Here is an 18,897-nt window from a genome sequence, read left to right on the forward strand (position 1 = left end):
GCGCGCGCGTCCGGGACCGCAGGGCGGTCGTCGCCGGAGACGCGCGTGGTGTGGCGGGGCCGGTGGCCGAGCGGGACTGAGCCGGGCGGCCGCAGCTGGTGAGTGCGGGCCTGCGTTGGCTGCCGGCGTCCTCCTCGGCCTGCGGGGGCTCGGGGGTCCGGGGCTAGCGTGGCTGGGAGCGGCCGCCTCCCGCAGCCTTGGGCGCTCCCCCCCTCCGCCCACGCCGGGGCCGCCGCCTCCCCGAGCCCGCGGACCCGCGATCCTGGAGACCACGAACGCGGGGCCCCAGGGAGGCGAAGGGAAAGTGGACGGGGTGGGGGGTGGGGGCTTTTTCTTTTGAGAGCAAGGAGAGACTCCAGCGCACCTGTGGGGCCAGCGAGCGTGCGACCCGAAACTTTGTTCGGGCTGGGTAGGCGGTCACACAGTCGGTGCTTTGGTGTCGGGTGAACGCGAGCGGGGGTGCTGGGACGAGGGGCTCGGAGAAGGACCGAGGAGCGGAAGGGACCGGTGTCCGCGTCTCCCCTCCCTCCCGCAGGCGCGCATTCCCCGCGTAGGGTCTGCCTCTGGGCAGTTCACCGCTGTCACCGCCCCGACGAGCTGCGTGACTCCTCGCGGCGGTCCAGTCCCGGAAGGGTGAGCCACCTCCGTCCCACAGGCGTGCTGTGGCCTTCGCTCAGAGGCTCGGAGTGGACTTGGATCTGGCCGGGCGAATCCCTTCAACAGGCGTTCACCTGGCGCCTGGGTTAAGGGACCTGGGAACTCTTGTCAGTTCCCAACATTACGGGGGGGGGGGGGGTGTGAGGCTTTGGTGTTTAGCCCATGTGCCATTTGCAACACATCCCTAATTTTTAGTCCCAGGAAAGAAAGGACCATGGTGCTCAACAGCCTGGATAAGATGGTCCAGCTGCAGAAAAACACAGCTAACATCAGGAATATCTGCATTCTGGCTCACGTCGACCATGGTAAGACTCCTTTCCGAGCGGCCTATTTTCGGTCATTAGGGGCGTGTGTCTGCACATGTGTCAGAGCGGGGAGGGGACGCTGTGGGCTGTTGAGCCTGACGCTTGCGGAGAAGCGAAAGAAAAAGTATTCCTTTGGAAGGTTGATGTCCGCGGCGCCGGCCGTAAAAGCGTTTGAAATGAACACGGCGAACTAGTGATTAGCATTCTTTGGTGGGGTGTATTTCATTGTGTGTGTGTGTGTGTTTTCTTTTTAACGTTTATTTATTTTTGAGACAGAGAGAGAGAGAGCATGAACGGGGGAGTGGCAGGAAGAGAGGGAGACACAGAATCTGAAACAGGCTCCAGGCTCTGAGCTGTCGGCACAGAGCCCGACGCGGGGCTCGAACTCACGAACTGTGAGATCGTGACCTGAGCCGAAGTCGGACGCTTAACCGACTGCGCCACCCAGGCGCCCCTAATATTTAGTTTTGAGAGAGAGAGAGAGAGAGAGAGAGAGAGCATGAACGGGGGAGTGGCAGGAAGAGAGGGAGACACAGAATCTGAAACAGGCTCCAGGCTCTGAGCCGTCAGCACAGAGCCCGACGCCGGGCTTGAACTCATGGACCGCGAGATCGTGACCTGAGCCGAAGTTGGACGCTTAACCGACTGAGCCACCCAGGCAGGCGCCCCTCATTGTGTGTTTTTTTTAAACAAGACCTTGAGGTTTTGTTGTTGTTGTTGTTGAAATAAGCGTTTTTTGTTTTTTTGGTTTTTTTTTCTTGAAATGGCTTTGTAATCTAAAAAAGTCTAGTCTGGACACTGTCTCAGAGCCTGTGTGATGTGATTCTGCTTGACTCGTCGGGTGTTTCTTGAATGTCTGCTAGATTCGGGGGGTTTTGCTGCCTGTGTGGGAAGAGCAGAAACTTGTGACTGGGGCAGCAGTGGAGGCCTGGAGGAGATCTGGGGGTCGAAGCAGCACGAGGTGAGGGGCAGAGGTTGGACCCCGCAGGTCCGGACAGCTGGAGGGCTGGGAGGGCAGGGATGGGTTAAGAGGTTTCACAACGTAGTTGGTGTTAAAGGTGACCCTCGCAGGGGGACTCAAGATGGCAGGTGGGGACGCACGTTCCAAGTGGGGACGGCGTCAGTAGGCGAGAAGGGGACGCGTGTGACCGAAGCGCAGGACGCGGGCAGCGCAGAGGTAGCTAGGGGATGATGGTGCGCTGCTGACAGATCCCGTCCTTGCACCACTGCGTTGCTTCCTGCTAAGCGTGCTCTCCCTTTTGCACCCCTTCCTCCTGCAGTAGCCGCAGTGGGTGTGGTGGTGAGGGGGTGAGAGGGGAACGTGACGAAGCCGCCTGGGCCGTAGCTCACAGAGCGCTTCGTGCCGCCTAGGACTGGGATCCGGGTGAGCGCCACCCCGCCCTGGAGTGAGACAGCCCGGGGTTGGAACTGCCTTTGAAGTCACCTCGCCCTTGGGAGAGTCAGCACGCAGCGTCTAGACCGGGAAGACTGTGCCTGCCTTATGGGGCGGAGGGGGTCACCTGGGACGCTGGCGAGGAACCCTTGGCAGGTGCGCGCCCTGTCGTGAGTCTGGTGGTTAACGTTTGCCGTTGGGTAGCAGGGAGCCACCGGGAGAGCAGAATAAAGCAGGGGTGTTGTAATCAACACCGTGGGAAGATTGGTCCGGCGGGAGCGTTCAGTGTGGATGGAAGGCAGAGAGGTCCGTTAGGTGGCTGTCGCTTGTGGGCAGAACAGCCGCAGCGGAGTAGCCCGGGAGCTGAAAGGGCTGGTGGGGTCGCTTCGTGGGTGACGCCCGCCCACGGGTTTGTGTAGTTATGCTGCCCCCATTGCGAGGACCTGAGCTTTGACCGAAGTGTGGGTGTGTGTCCACGTCTGTGTATTTGCTTTGTGAATTAAAGCACGTGGCAGGTCAGTGGTGTGTGGTCCAGGGATACAGCCAAAGTGCTGAAACTCGGTGCTTTCTCAGCACCTGACGTCCTCGGGGAAATCTGCCTGCCAGACCTAGAGTGGTACCCGCTGGACGGCGGGGGAGTGACACCCCAGGCCTGTGCGAACACACAGTATTTACGCGCCACACGGAGAACGCGGCACGTGTGTTCTTCGGTGCTCCTGCTGACTGCTTTCTGGTTTGTATGGGTACCCATTCCGTGGCTTTGCTAAAATTCTTAGAGTGTACCAGGGACTTGGTTGTCCTAAAGAAAAGACCCTCCGTTTGTCACTTCAGCTCAGCATTCTTTAAACAGTTATCTGTTTGTAGCACTTCAGACTGTGTAGTCTTTGTAAAATCTCGCGTGAAACTCAGTGTGTGCTCGAGTCCAGACTTTACCCGGGAGGAGACCCTGGGGTGTGCGTCCGGATCTGGGTGGCCTCGGTCGTAGCTGCGCTGTGGCCGATGTCGTCCGCAGGCTTGCCCTCCGCGGGAGGCGAGGGTGAGCTTCCTGGATTGCTTTGCTCATAAGTGTTTCCCGAAGACGGTTTAACTGGCAAGTGCCAGCTCGGGCCATCCTTGGGGACATGTGGCAGGTTATATTGTTGTCCCTTGGTGACGTCGTATGCCGTGTACCGTCCAGAGACGGACGTGAGTCTTCTGCCGTCGTGTTGTTCTGGCCACCGAGAGCTTCAGTTTGTGGCATGGCCGTTAGGGCTGTCATACGATGAATGTAGCGATACTCGATCGAGTTCTCGTAGGACAGAGTTTAGGAGCCACGTGGATGCTGCGCGTCACACATTCTCTCTTGTCGCTGGCATGGTAGCTCATCTCGTCACTGAAGAGTCTGCATTTTACTCTGTCGGTTATGCTTCGGTTAAAAAAAAGTTGCTCGATGACTTTTCGGGGGAGGGTGATGAGATCCACGGGTTGGAGCTACAGATTGCCAGCCCTCTGGAGCGTTAGGGTCTGTGTCCTTCCAGGTGACACTCCCGTGCAGACAAACTCTTTGAAATGCTTATTATGTCTTAACTTCACTCAGTACAGGTAACTGGGAAATCTTGGCTTAACCAGTTCTTAAGGTCAGAAATTAAATCTGTAGATAGGATACATCATCCTTCCTCTTTAGGAAAAGAAATAGATTTGAATTACTATTGTTATTTTAACAGGAAAAACTACTCTGGCCGACTGTCTTATATCTAGCAATGGGATCATCTCCAGCCGCTTGGCAGGCAAGGTAAGTAGCTGCATTCGATGAAGTCTTGTTGCCTTTCAGTAGGGAGCAGCTGTCCGAGGTGTGATGTATTCGTAGACATCCAGAAGAGTGCAAAGCCCAGTTTATGTGTCTGAGAAGCTGCTCGTCTATTTAGCAAGATAATATACGTGTTGAGAAAGGTATTTTATGTTGCTGTATAGTAATATGTCCTAAATGCAGAAACGAGTTTTTGTAACAAGTCCGGTGACGGCTGGCCCAGCTGTAGAAGCTCTCACAGAGCGTGAGGTTCTGTGGAGGACGAGTGTGTGGTTTGGGGAGATGCCGGCAGGTGGGGGAGCACAGTGGACAAAGGGGATCGGGGCTGATTTGGGTGCTGTCCTCGATTCGGGGGGAGCATTTGCCTGGAGGCCCCGGGAGAGGAACAGTCCTGGTGGAGAGAATGCCAGATTCCGGAAGAACTTGAAGGCAGCTGGAGTCTGAGGGTCATGATGAAAATAGTGTCTTAGGAAATGAAATTAAAGAGATCTTTGTTTCTAGCTGCGAGTGTAAGTTACTCGCAGTAGAAAAACAGAGCAGTTCCTTCCCCCAATGAGTTGAGGATATGATCAGTGGAGTTGATCACAGAGCTGGCATTTCCGATCTGTAGGGAAGAGACGAGCCTCTCCACGCATTGTCCTCGGACAGTTGGTTATCTGCGTGGAAGATAAATAAAATTGGACTTGTCCTTAACACCGCACACAGAAATTAGCATGTAATTGAAACAGTCGTATGTGAGAAGCAAAATTATAAAACTTGGGAAAAGAATATAGGAGAGTACTTCTGTGACCTCAAGAGAAGGTTTCGTCAGTGAGACGAAGAAGTACGTCCCGTTATGTAGGTTTGATCAACTCAAGTACATCGCAACTAAGAACATCTGTTCATCAGGAAATACCATAAAAAGAGTGAGAAGACAAGCCTGGTAAGTGGGAGAAAATAGTAATAACACATAATTGACAGAGGTCTAATATTCAGGGACTGTAAAGAACTTATATCCGGAACAGAACAAATCTGTAATATAACCATTAAAAAGATGGACAAAAATCTTGAACAGGAAACTCCCAGAAGAGGAGTGCCACATGGCCAGTGTGGCAAACTGGGATACTCAACCCCACTGACAGTCGGAGAGATGTAAATTAAAAAAATAATCATTTATCATCGTTTATCAGTATTTGTTTATCATTGATATGGAAAAAGGAGTGAAGGCTCCTGATGCTTCTAGAGATCTTCGGTTTCAGTGTTTGCCCAGACTTTGTCAGACAGCCTAGGAGCAGGGAGAGAACGACCGGCCCCCGCGTGCTACATGCCGGGGAGGGCGTGCGGAACCGGCATGCGTGCGGAACGTGCTGTCTCTCGTGGCGTCCGCTCTCTTCCCTTGGCAGCTCACCTTCCTCACCCCCTCCCCACGTTAACAAACTACGAAGGGCTTTTAGTTTAAAAATGATGTGTTTAAAGCAAAAGTCCAGCTCAGACCGTCTTAGTGTCAACATTTCACTGGGAAGTAAGGATGCGTATGTTGCATTTTACAGTTAAGGTACATGGACAGCAGAGAGGACGAACAGGTTCGAGGGATCACTATGAAGTCGAGTGCCATTTCCCTACATTATGCCAAAGGTAAATCAATCTGTGTTTTTATTTTTAAATTTTTTTTTATAATGATTTTATTTATTTTTGAGACAGAGACAGACAGAGCATGAACGGGGGAGGGTCAGAGAGAGGGAGACACAGAATCTGAAGCAGGCTCCAGGCTCTGAGCTGTCAGCACAGAGCCTGATGCGGGGCTCGAACTCACGGACCGCGCGAGATCACGACCTGAGCCGAAGTCGGCCGCTTAACCGACTGAGCCACCCAGGCGCCCCAATCAATCTGTGTTTTAAAGAAAAATAGTTTGTTTCTTCAGTGTCCTCCTTTCTGTTTCCGGATTAAGTGTACGCTTCCGTTTCCCTGCTTTGTACTCCGCGAATTTCCTTCTGGCGTCTGATGATCTGATGCCAGAGTCAGGCTGTCCAGACTTGGACGCAGATGGGGACCTCTGACCGGCCTGAGGGTGAAGAGCTGGCAGTTCACACCTGCCCACGTCCCCCCAGGTGATCGTACGGATTTCTCCACCAGGAGGGTCGCAAGGCCTTAGCCTTCCATTCCTGGCTGGATCCTCCTTCTTCTGTCCTGTGGCCTCAGTACTGGCTTTAGAATCTTACTCACTTGGGTTGCCATGTTCGTTACAGTTTGCTCTCCCCTAAATCGGGATGTCGTTTTGACAGTAACACTTGCAGAACTGATGTGACAGGAGTAGTCATACAAGTATATGACATATATGTGAATACTCACCAAAAAGCCTGTGTTAGTAAAAATAATGCCGACAACCTTCGTGTCTGCCTTTGGAAAATGGCCAAGTAAACTGATACATCCGTGCTGTGAAACGCACGCAGATGTTCAAACCACTGTTTGATCTGTATGTTATCGTGTAGAAAAAATGTGTTGACAAAAGCAAGTTGCAGAGTAAATATGTGCAAGATGGGAGTGTGTTTTGGGAATAAAATACCAAGTGTGCAGATAAAGATGTCTGGAAGGCAACGTACCGAAGCCTTAACGCCAGTATCCGCGTTATGTGAAACTTAGTTTTCAAAACATTTACTTTTGTATCGTTTGGAAATTTTACACAAAATGTGTATTTTTTTAATTAGAAGAAAATAATAAAGTTCTGTTTCATTTCCCTAATGGATCTGTGGTTCGTCTTCCGCAGTGTTCTATGCCTGACACTGACTCCCAGGAATATTCTGGGAGGTGTGACTGTATTGCCTTTGACGCCAGTCTTTAAAATATTTTTGTGTTAAACCAGCCTTGAAGCTCTTGGGTATTCTTGGTGAATTCCACGTGTTTAATATTTAAAGTAATGCCTTCTGTTTTTAAAACTACTTCTCACGTTTTAAAAGGTATGTCCTCATTCTGTGAGCCAGCCAATGGGGCAGCGCTCCGTTTATTTGCCACCTCCCCTTATTTTTATAGACCTCACGAGCTTTGCAGCCTGCCTTTTTCCACACTCAGACCGTTAGTCTCTCTTTGTTGGATGATTCCTCTAGGGTCAGCTTCTGGATTCTGTCTCCAGGTCCTCCACCCCCTTTTGCAAGCATCACGGTTTACTTTCTATCGATACCACTCGCCCATTCCAGTGCACTGGTCTCTCTGGTTTAGCGCGGGAGGAGACCGGCTCTAGGGCCCTGGAGGTTGAATGGTCTGCCCTCCGTTTTGTGCAGCTCTGACCTTTGGCGCCTCACTCCCAGACTGTTTTAGATGCGCTCCCTTGACTACACAGAACCGAGGCTTAAGCCCGCATGTGCTGCGGAGGGTTGGCTTATTGAAAGAATGTGTGTGCTATGACATTGGAGAAATGTTCCTGAAAACTGAAAACCAGGAGTGTTCATTGGAGTGACAGCTCATAGAAACTGAAGGCAGATGTTGATTCTGGATCCCAGACGGCCCCAGGTACCGTTGGGACAAGTTAAGGATCTTCCCTCTGCAGCCCCACCGTTAGGTACCCTTGGGTTTTGTTCTCCGTCTTTGTCTCTGTTACCCTTTGAGTCTTTTCTCTATCACAGCTTTTCCCTCCTCTCAGTGTCCCCGTCTGCAGAAACTCCCCTCAGCCTGAACTCTGTTTTTTCATCCTGTTTCCGTTGCTTACTGCTGCTTTCTCTTGTGTGTCCGATCGCACATTCTCAGGAGCAAGATGTGGCCGGGCTTATCTGTTCTGCCAGGCCCGGGCAGAGGTGGCACCTGTGGATGGGCCGCCCGCGGGTCGGACGGCCGCCTCCTAGTCTGACTAGTGCCGATGGGAGTGCGGAGTCGTAAGGTGTCAGCTGTGTCTCTCTGGGAGCGTGACTGCCTGGCAGGGGCTCTGGCGTAGACATTTGTCACACCTGACGGCTGGTGCGCAGTCTCCTCTCCACATGTACAAAGAGTGGGGCACGTGCCCTCAGACACCTCAGACACGAGATACGCTCCTATCTGCGTCTCAGTCCTGATTCTCTGCAAGAGGGTGTTCCTGCCGCGAACGTGGGGCCATCCGAGGGGGACCTCCTCCCGGAGGAGGGAAACCTGATGGTGAAGAAACTCCACGGGTGGTTTTTGTTTCCTGTGTCTGCCCCTTCCTGCCCCCTCCAAATAGCCTCTTAATTAACGTTTAGCACAGAGATTCTTTTCTAAGTGCTTTCTGGTTCTGACACTTGATCTAACCAGCTTTCCAAAATTTTTTCAAATCCTTATTTGGATCGAAAGAGTATTTTTCTAGTTTAAAGTAAATAAATAGGCTTACAGAACCCAGGCATGTATTAGAAATGCTGTTGAAAACCCAAGCATGTTCTGAGAAGGTGATACAGCTTCACCTTCTATATCATCCTCCCGGGACCCAATTCTTGCTTGAGAAGAAGATGGAGCCTCCTGTCTTTACCTTTGTCACCAAAGTTTGCTTCAAGGGTCGGGACCGTGTTGTTAACCCTTGTTATTTTCCTGTTTTGTACCTCCCTCTGTGTCCTTCCCACAGGGATATCGTACATTTACCTGGTCAAGAGTTAGGACATACTCCTGGCAACGTACTTTCTATAAAAAAAAAATTCTAAGGGGATGTAATTCCTTTGAATCGTTTAGCCTAGAGTTCAGATAAAGATGGGAGAGATGTCTTTAAGTGGGTCAGATAATTTGAAATTCATGGACTGTTCTTTGAAGAGTCTCAAGGCATTTTTGCTTTCATTTCTGTTCTATAGCCATTCTTTATACCGGTTCATAACTATTGCTGTCCTGGAACTTCTGAAATGAAGTGTTCATTCTAATTCATCTTTTTAAAAATTCTAAATAAATTGGGGTGCCTGGGTGGCTCAGTTGGTTAAGCCTCCGACCATTGATCTGTGCTCAGGTCATGATCTCATAGTTTGTGGGATCGAGCCCCGAGTGGGGCTTTGTGCTGACGGTGCAGAGCCTGCTTGGGATCCTCTCTCTGTCCCTCTGTCTCTGCCCCTCCTCCATGCTCTCTCTTGCTCGCTCTCTCAGAATGATAAACTTTAAAAAGAAAATTCTAAATAAACTTACACGTTTCACATTTGTGTGTATTATAGAAAATTCTATACATCATGAAACACCCGAATGAAATAATCACTCCCGTTTTACCATGTTATGTTTTCAAATTTTACGTCTAATCCAGCCGTAATCGTGTGTGTGTGCATGTGTGCATATATGCACATGCAGGCTGTGAGGTCTCTAACTAAATTTCCCCCCCAAATAATGAACTACTTACTACAGGACCAGTCAGATACGATTATCACCGTATTACTGGTTCTTGATGTGGTGTTGGTGCGGACACCTCTACGTGAGCAAGGCCATCCGGGTAGGCCCATTAAGGGCTAGAGAGTGAATTGTACCCACCCGTGAATTACCCCGTAACCTCCAGGCGGGGACGGATGCCATTCAGCCGCAGCAACTGATGCTCTGTGGGAATCTTTTTCAAGAAAAGGTGGCATTGAGATTTTGGTAAAATCTTCCAATTTTTAAACTACTGGCAACTTAAAATTCTTTTAAACACCACGTAGAACAAATTGTAGCGGACTTTAATTCTTAGGCTTTCTGTTTGTAATGTGAGGCATACGCTAGCTAACAACCTGGTTCGGTGGGACTTTCCGGATCCAGCCAGGAGGCAGCCACGTGTGGCTCGGAGGCCAAGAATAGGCAGGGCGTTGTGCGGGCTCACCTGCTCTTAATCTCCAGAGACCAGGCCAGGGGAGGGGACTCGTGCCACCCACATTCACATGAGGCCAGCATGCACCAGAAGGTTCTTCTCACTCAGACGCAGTAGCTTCCCTTTCCTTCCGGAAATGTGAACATTAACCCACGGTCCCGATGCTTGTCCTAGTTGTGGGACTGAGGCTGGGAGGGACGGGCTCCGTTGTCCCTTGTTTGACTGCAGGTCAAACATTTTCCTCTTAAGATAACGCTTTTCTTTGTGAAGCATTCCGTTGGTGGCAGGCGTAAGAAAATGGGATCCTGGGCCGGGAGCCTCAGATACGGGATTTTGTGTGATTGTCACAGTGGCTCTGGAGACGCGTACTACCCTCATTTTACATGCGTACCGAGTGGAGTTCGTGGAGTTTCAGGAACTTTCCCGGGGAGAGAGTGGCTAGCATGGGGCAGTGGTCCTGGGAACCACGTGCTTACACCCCAGCTCGCTCAGCTGGGCCCGGGTCTGGAGGAGGCGGGTCAGTGCAGACCGTGGCCGGCGGCTCCCGAGGCCGGCGGCTCCCGTCCACGAGGGATCGCGGGGGCTACGTACAGATGTCTGGGGCCAGCGTCAACCACGTGCCCGCTGCGCTCGGTCACTGCCCTCGATGGAGGCCTCTCCAGCGTCTCTTCCGCACGTTTCTGTGGCTTTACCGCCCTCCGTCAGCCTCCCTCCGCTCCTCTCCTTCCCGAAACTTACACTCTGCAGACGTTCCAAGGGAAACCGGCATCCCTGCCTCCTTGCCGTCTTGTCGTTGCCATTCTCTCTGCCGCCTCCAGGCTGTTTTCCCAGGACACTGCTCTGCCTGTCCTTCTTTCTGGTGAACGCTGCTCCTTCCTCCCGCATCTGTCTCTGGGGTGAGACGCGGGGTTGCCATTCTCTTCGTTCCCTGGTCCTAGTTCAAAGCTTAATTCTTCCAGCCTTGTTTTAACACCCCATCTCTTTTGAGACTGCATCCCGTCTTTCTTGTCCTAGTCGGCTCCTGATGACGGTGCCTGCTTGTTAGTGACTTTGGGGCCTGGCTCATAATGTCCCTTTTTACCCAAATCTGCCAAGTTCACCTTCACCGCGCCCGACAGTGGCGTCTCCGGCAGCGTGGGCTCCTGCTTCTCCACCCGCTCGCTGTCGGGGCTCCTTTCTGGATTGGAGCCTTGCCTGGAACCGCCCATGGCGACGTTTCAGGATCGAAGGCTCCCTTGCCCCCCGTCCTGATTCTCTCCCGCTCTCACCTGTGGGGTCAAGCACCCATTCTCTGACTTGATGATGTTCACGAGTGCCCTTCGTTCACTCCCGGCCTCTGACAGCCCGGATTCGTCATTCTGCCGGCAGTCTCTCCGAGGTCCTCGGTGTCTTTGCTCCCTCGGCCTTCGGTCTTATTTCTCCTGGCAAAACTCTGATCCTTGGCACAGCCAGCTCTACACCTTTTCCTCCCATCCCGGCTGGGGTCCCGGCCGGTCCGCGGGGCTGTGGCACTTCCCTCTCTCCTCTGCCGGGTCTCGTGCGTTCTCTCCAGCGGGCCATTTGAACCTCCTTCTGGGCCCCCGCCCACCTCCCTTCCCCTCCCTCAACCTCAGCTGGCATCCTTACCTGCTGGGTCCCCCAAATGGAAAAGATTCAGCTGCTTGCCAGCTGAAATTTGCCACACCTCAAAACGTAATGGTAGTAGTTTGGTTTTTTTTTTTTTAATGATTGTTTATTTTTGAGAGAGAGAGAGACAGACAGACAGACACAGAATCCGAAGCAGGCTCCAGGCTCTGAGCTATCAGCACGGAACCTGACGTGGGGCTTGAACCCACAGACCATGAGATCATGACCTGAGCCGTAGTTGGACGCTCAACCGACTGAGCCACCCAGGCGCCCCAAAATGTAACGGTATTAGTATCTTTGCTGACTCTTCTCCTGTTACCACGAAAGGGCCGTGCTCTGGACTTGTGTCCTATGGAATGTCTTCTCTCCTGTAACTTCATCCTCTCTGCTTCTAAGGATGCTCAAGGCTGCCTCATCTTTAGAAAGATGACGTTCATACACCCTTCTAGCCCCATGTCCCCTGTGCTGTCCTGGTCAAAGGTGTGCTGCTTTCACTCAACTTCTTGACCCTGGGACCCGCACCTTATTCATGGCACATACGACCAGTAAGATTGAGTAAGAGGCCATGGTCCCTGACCTTCCCTCCAGGGTGAAGTAAACAGATTCCAAGCAAGTTGCCAAGTTTGGAACCCTCACGTAGGTTCCGAGAAACGAACGTCGACCTTTTTCTTATGCAAGGCTTCTTTATCCTGGTTCCTACTCATACATCCTTTTGAGCGAAAATGCCGGTCATGGACGAATCAAGACGGCATGGACGTGTCGTTCCTAGATTTACTCCCCACGCAGCAGGGTTTCAAAAGCGGAGAAGCTCTCCGTGATGTCAGTTCAGGATGTGGCCACGGGCTGAGCTGCGGTGTCGGTGGGCACACGCAGAGCCCAGGGCCGGTGAGGTAAAGCGTAGCCAGGGGAGGCCCACGTGTGGTCTGACCTGTTTCGTGCTGGGAGGAGTCTGGGGAGGACTTCGGGATGGGCCGTGCGGCGAGAAGCCTCGTTTGTTGGCCATTCAGGGTTGCATGTGGATCACTGTTTCCTCCCTCCTCCCTAAACCACCTCACGTTTGACATTTTTGCCGGTGGGGTCAACCACCCATGACCTCTTCCTGTAACAGCCTTCTCATGAGCACACGCTGAGTTCTCCTGCTGGGACCCGTTCCCTGTGTCAGCAGATGGGAGAGAAAATGCATCGCGTGGTTCCGTGAAATAAGCCATCTCGGTTGATCTTACGTGATTTTATACATTAATTTAAGATATAAAAAGGGACGACTGTGGGATCTCCTGTGGAAGCCTGTGGCTGCCGTATAGTTGGGGTAAATTCACGTCCGTGAGTGTTCCGTGTCCTAGGCGATGTCCTCAGAAACACGGTCTCATGGCCCCGGTTCTGCCTGTATTCCCGACACTTCTGTTGTGGGAAGTGGCATTCTCCCGGTGTGCTGGGGCATAAAGACGCCTGTGTGATGCGCACATCATCGTGCACGAGAGGAGTGTGTCTCTTCCTTCGTTTGAAGCACGTTTTCTCTCCTCAGCTTTCCGTGTGTGCGTTGGCGAACATGTCCAGTGTTTTGGGGATTGAATGTGACCTTACGGGAAGTTTCCCTCTTCGCAGGGATCTTTGGCAGGTGCTCGTGACAGATGTGCACCTTCAAATGAAACGATGACCCGTGGTGCTTTAAAACTGGAGGACTCACGGGCAAGGGAGACATTATTTTCCCATAACTCCCTAATGGCAGAAATTTTGTGGAAGGTGCCTCCCATGATTAACTTCAGGTCTTCCAACTTTTTCTTTTCCCCAGTTGCCTGGAACATAAAAAAAAAAAAAAAAAAAAGGATTGGTGCTCTGCTGATTAGACCAGTGCCTGAAATGAAGGAGCATATTTTGGAAGGCCTGGGATGGATGGTTTAATGCTTTAGCAGGAGTCCGTCCTGTGCACAGCTTCAGGAGTGAGGGACAAATCAGAAAGATCATTTAGGGGGTGCCTGGGTGGCTCAGTCGGGCATCTGACTTCAGCTCAGGTCATGATACCACATTCCATGAGGTCGAGCCCCACGTCGGGCTCTGTGCTGACAGCTCGGAGCCTGGGGCCTGCTTCGGATTCCGTGTCTCCCTCTCTCTGCCCCTTTTCTGCTCAGGGAAACAAGCCAGGGAGGCACAGTGTGGCTGAAGACAGCAGACCAGTTGTGCTTACTGGCTTTCTTCCCCCTCTGAGGGACATTGGATTTCTTTTCCCTACTTTTGACGTTGAGTTTGAAGGTATTTGGAAAGAGTTAAGATGAAAATAGTTGTTGCGAGTTAGAGACCGGCCCTGTGCTGAGCTTGGCACTCGTCAGCCATGTGACTGAGAAGGGCGCTGGTCTTCCCCCATCAGACACACTGGGGAGGTCGGACAGGCTTCTGTGTTACAGGGCTTCTCGAGCCTTTACTAGGGTGTATGTGCGTGGTGAGCCTCTTCCTCACCCCTCCACCCCGCCACTGCATTTCCCAAAGGGTTTTGATCACGCGCTCTTTTTCCCACGTATGCAAGTGAAAACACTTGGTGTATCCCTAGCTTTCTGTTGCTTTCTAGATCTGGACTTGCTGTCCCTGAGTGAGTTTCAGGGGGTCTGGATTTAGATGCCTCATTAGAGGAGTATAGACAGACAGATGGCTAGATAGATAGGTATGTTTGTTTTTTCTGGGTGTTACCTCGAAGTTCTGTAACCCCAGTAAAAGGCAAGAGCCCGAGGAAGGAAGCCCGAGGTTTCTCTGGGAGTGCATTTTTAAATTCTGTAAAGAACCTGACAGCAGACACGGTCTCTGCAAGTTCTGGATCCGGTCCGGGTATTCCCGGGCGTCAAGGTGCTTACGGTTGTCCCACACTGGAGTCTGGAGTTCATCCAAATGAACGAGCCAGGGTTCCCCAGCTGCACAACATAAAGGAGTCAAGACCTCCGTGTCAGACAGACCTGGGCGTGTTTCCGGCCAGCTACTCAGTGACCTTGGGTACCTCTCCTCCCTTCGGGGGCGTGCTTATCTAGGAAATGAAGGGTTAGGCTAGGACAATGCAGAGAGATTCTAGGCGTCTCACGGCTTCTGTTTCACGTGACGGGAGCTGATAGGACCCTGGACTCCCTTGCCGCTGCTCATTTTCCTCTGGCTTATTCTGTAGAGGGCATGGGCTTATCCCAGAGGGTGCTGTGAGTCCTGACAGTAAGGCCCCACTGAGGCCCGGGGGCCACTGCCCCAGGGCCCGGGGTCTTTGACAGCTTTGGTCTTCTTTGGAGCTGTCCAGGTCCTCTGTCTGCTTGGAGCCCTCCCCCGTGGGGGCAGCGGAGCCAGAAATCCGTGTAAAGCAATTTGCACGAGAAGACCGGGAACACGTTGCGGGTGGGGATGTGGAAGAAGCAACCTGCTGCTAATTGATGCCGGTCTCTCCCACTGAGCCCCAGTGCACCTTGGAGTCCTTAACCCGGTGCTCAGAAGTCCAGACCGGTGGAGTCTGGGCAGGAGAGATGACCTTGGTGCCGTCCTGAGTGGGGTGGTTAAAGCATGTGTTTGGAGTCTGCCAGGCTTAACTGCCCCACGACCATTTGAAACTCTTTGATCTCAGGCGGTTTACCTTGGATTGCATTCTACCTAGAAGTCCTTGAGAAGGACGCTTAGCTCTTCTGTGCCCGAGTTTCCCGCTCTGTGAAATCGGGCTCGTGGCAGCGACAACCTCAAAGGGCGGTGGGCTGGTAAACGCAGGACAGTGTGTGTAGAATGCTTGGGGCGGAGCCAGGCCCTGAGAGTCCAAGGACATGGGCCCTGGCTGTGCCCCTTGTGGTGGTGGTCACTCTTAGCCCCGTCCCCTGGGGCGCAAGGCACGTCGTCAGGGTGTTCCAGCTGGATGGGGGGGAAACGGGTCTAAATGGCCTTCCAGGTGTAAGTCCGGCCCTTGGGTTCCAGAGTGGTTCTGGAGCCCGTGGTTTCTTTAATTGTGATCTGGCGTGACATGTCTGTGCCCTGGGGTGACTCATCGTCCTGGCCTGTCTGGAACTGACTTAGGGGTGTTAATGGGATGACTTGGGGTTTGATAGAACAGGGACTTTCAGGGCTTGGGACAAATCGCATGGTCATCACCCTCCTAAAAGCTGAATGGTCTTCTTCCTTGTGAGGCTTCAAGGGGGTGATCCACGTGTGCACGCGGCACGTAGCGCACCACTCGACGCGTAGTGACTCCCCGGATTTGCGTGTCTAAGTCTCAGGTTCACACCCTGCTCTCTGCGAGCTTGTAGGGAAGCAGTGGCCACGTGCTTTGTGTCTTTTTGAGTCGGCATTTCCTGTTTGGGCCCCTCTTGACCAGCTTTTACACCCAGGCGTTGTTTTCTGCCGGTCTCCACTTCCAACCTGTAGAGCGAATGTGGTAATGTTCACCTCACGGGGCCCTGCTGAGGGTTCGGTAACGTGGGATTGCGCGTCCTGAGGCACGTCTAGCACAGTGCCTGGCTCACAGAAGCCCTTAGTAAGTGGCCCCTTCTAGAAGAACGAAGTCCGGTAACGTTAGGGAGAGATGCCCCTTGGGGTCGGAGGTCCGTCGGTGGGAACCCCCACGTCGGGGCGACATTGGTGGGTCGACCTGTTTGGCTTCTTTAGCTCTATTGTGTCTCCCGGCCCCTTTCTCATTGTGAATGCCTGGGAGGGAGCGCTGTGTGCCCGCACGACGGAAAATGGGCGTTTTCTGGCTCCGTTGTAGGTGGTGAGGACTACCTGATTAACCTCATAGACTCTCCAGGACACGTGGACTTCTCCTCCGAGGTGTCCACGGCCGTGCGCGTGTGTGACGGCTGCATCATCGTGGTCGATGCTGTGGAAGGAGTCTGCCCACAGGTAGGAGGTCCTGATGTGGGAATCTGTCACTGGGTGAGGAGGGCGGGGACGGGGGGAGGGACTCCGCACGGACGGCTCTGTGCCATTCTGGACATTCTGCTGACGGAAAGTTGGCTGTACGTTTCCTTCGAGAACGTTCTGTGGTGGAGTCAGTCACCCACATCTTGAAGGGATCATAGTGACGATGACCGTCCCTTTCAGTACTTGGCACTGTCTACGATGCCCTCTCAGAGAGGATCCGGCCAAGTCTGGGGGTGTTGAACTTGAGGAGGATTCTCATGAGAGGTCGTCGATGGCAAGAGGCCAATCCAGCTGTCCCCCGGCGTGAGATTCTCTTCTGTGGGCTTCTTGGGCTGTGGTTCCACCCCCGCCACCTCCCCCCCTGCCCCCCTTCCTCTCCCCCCGCCTCAGTGGGAAAGGAGGGGGTGTGTGGTGGGACACCGGGCCTTTACGGTAGCTCTCCAGGCTCGGTTCTTATAAGGCCTTGTTTGGAGGCCTTACGTTTTATCTTATAAAACTCCGTCACCTTTGTATCCTACTTCTTAACATACCTTCGTACGTTTTACTATTAAAAAAATTTTGGGGCGCCTGGGTGGCTCAGTCGGTTGAGCGTCCGACTTCGGCTGAGGTCACGATCTCGTGGTCTGTGAGTTCAAGCCCTCGTTGGGCCCTGTGCTGACGGCTCAGAGCCTGGAGCCTGCTTCGGATTCTGTGTCTCCCTCTCTCTCTGCCCCTCCCCTGCTCATGCTCTGTCTCTGTCTGTCACAAAAATAAATAAAACATTAAAAAAAATTAAAAATGTTTTTTAAGTTTATTATTTTTGAGACAGTGTGCAAGCAGGGGAGGGGCGGAGAGAGGGAGACACAGAATCCAAGGAGGCTCCAGGCTCTGAGCTGTCAGCACAGAGCCCAACACGGGGCTCGAACTCACAGACCGTTAGATCGTGACCTGAGCCCAAGTCAGACGCTTAACCAACTGAGCCATCCAGGCACCCCAATATTTTTAAAAAAGGATAATAAAAGGTTTAAATTACTCAGATGGAGGAGATTTGATAATTGCAAGAAGTTGTGCCGTAATTGTCCTGTTGCTTCCCCTCCGAGCCCTGAGGGCTCAGGTCCCCCGACTTGCGAGACAGAGCCTTCATCTCTGTCCTGAAAGGATAGTGGTGTTAATGCACCTGACTTCAGAATAGCAGAGCAGCGGTTTGCTCTGAGAGGGGATTGTGGGCAGGGAGGTGTGCGTGGGCCTTCTGGGGGAAGGCGCTGTTTTTGGGGGCCTGTGTGTTGGCAACATGAGCATTTGTTTTCTAGTTGTTCAGAAAAGTGTGTGTGTGTGTGTGTGTGTGTGTATAATTCCACCAAACTCTGCTATTTTCTGCACAACTTACCCTTCTTAAATAACTTGTCAGTTCCGCAAAGGCAAAGACCGTTTCTTGTCTGTAGCTCTTTCCCTCTGTGTCACGGACACAGAGTCTGTGCTACTTGCTTAGTGAGCGCACCTGTGTGAACGGTGTTGTCTGAGTTGTGATAAAGGAGTATGCAAATGAGCTGATTGTTAATCAGGGTCTTTTAAGGTGCTTTAATTATTTCGAATCGTGAGTTTCACATTTTCTTTTCTGTTTTCACCAGACACAAGCTGTTCTGCGACAAGCCTGGCTTGAGAACATCCGTCCGGTTTTAGTGATTAATAAGATAGATCGCCTGATAGTGGAGCTGAAATTCACCCCCCAGGAGGCCTATTCTCACCTCAAGAATATTCTAGAACAGGTATTTCATCCTTCCCTTCCATACTTTAAAACTCGGGGCTCGAAGAAGAGTTGTAAGGAAGTTGGTAAGTTGAGAGTAACGCGTTGCCACAGAACTTCACTTTTACGCAGCGTTTCCACCTGAAATCCCCATGTGTTGGAGTCCTCGTGCTGCAACAGGGGACACGGGACACGCCTCCCCTCAGGAGCCCCTCCGTCTCCTGGAGGCATCCTCGGGTACAAAGCGTGGATGATAGGATTAGTGCTGTCCTTTAAAATCTTGTAGTTTGGTTCCAAACTGAAGCAGTATTAGGAGGCTTTTCTTTTTTTTTGTCTGTTTTTTTAGCATCTATTCTTCGATAACACTTTACCCAGTCATTCATTTATTTCCCCAGCCGACATTTACATAGCTGCGTGTTGAAGAGTGAATTCTGGGATGTCCTTTGTGTGATAGGGGTGCGAATGTGACTACAGGTCAGAATCCCTATTTTCGAAGATCTCAGAGCGGTGGGGAGATTTTAAGGAGAACTTTGGAGACCATGCGAAGCCCCAGGCGTGGTTTTGAGGGCCACCACACCCAGACTGGGTCAGGAGCGGGGAGAGTTAGGCAGAGTGGCAGCAGAAGCTTCAAGATGGAAAAAGGTGGGGATATGGCCGGGGCGTTTAGGAAAGAGGGGATGAGATGTGCAAGGTCGTAAACGCCAGAAAGAGCACGATACGCTGCAAATGGCTGGTCCTACCTGGAGAATGAGGTCACGTGCGGCAGAGGCAGGAGGTGGGAGTCGGAAGGAATCTGGGGCTTAGATTATGGCGACCCTCGTG

At 52.3% G+C, this 18,897-nt stretch overlaps 1 protein-coding gene across 1 annotated transcript in view; it reads left to right on the forward strand.

The window, feature by feature from the left end:
• The first annotated feature begins 18 nt into the window (after nt 1-18).
• EFL1 (elongation factor like GTPase 1) overlaps nt 19-18,897 on the forward strand; it is a 123,687-nt gene continuing 104,808 nt past the window's right edge. The window contains exons 1-6 of the mRNA XM_047086699.1: nt 19-98; nt 853-962; nt 4,059-4,126; nt 5,671-5,755; nt 16,198-16,331; nt 17,960-18,097. Of these exons, the coding sequence (XP_046942655.1) occupies nt 872-962; nt 4,059-4,126; nt 5,671-5,755; nt 16,198-16,331; nt 17,960-18,097 (516 nt within the window). The 5' untranslated portion in view covers nt 19-98; nt 853-871. The remainder of the gene's footprint in view (nt 99-852; nt 963-4,058; nt 4,127-5,670; nt 5,756-16,197; nt 16,332-17,959; nt 18,098-18,897) is intronic.

Source organism: Lynx rufus, unplaced genomic scaffold (assembly GCF_022079265.1).
Source record: "Lynx rufus isolate CCGP_SWC_20201006 ecotype Redwood Valley unplaced genomic scaffold, mLynRuf1.p SCAF_21, whole genome shotgun sequence".
Taxonomy (NCBI): Eukaryota; Metazoa; Chordata; class Mammalia; order Carnivora; family Felidae; genus Lynx; species Lynx rufus.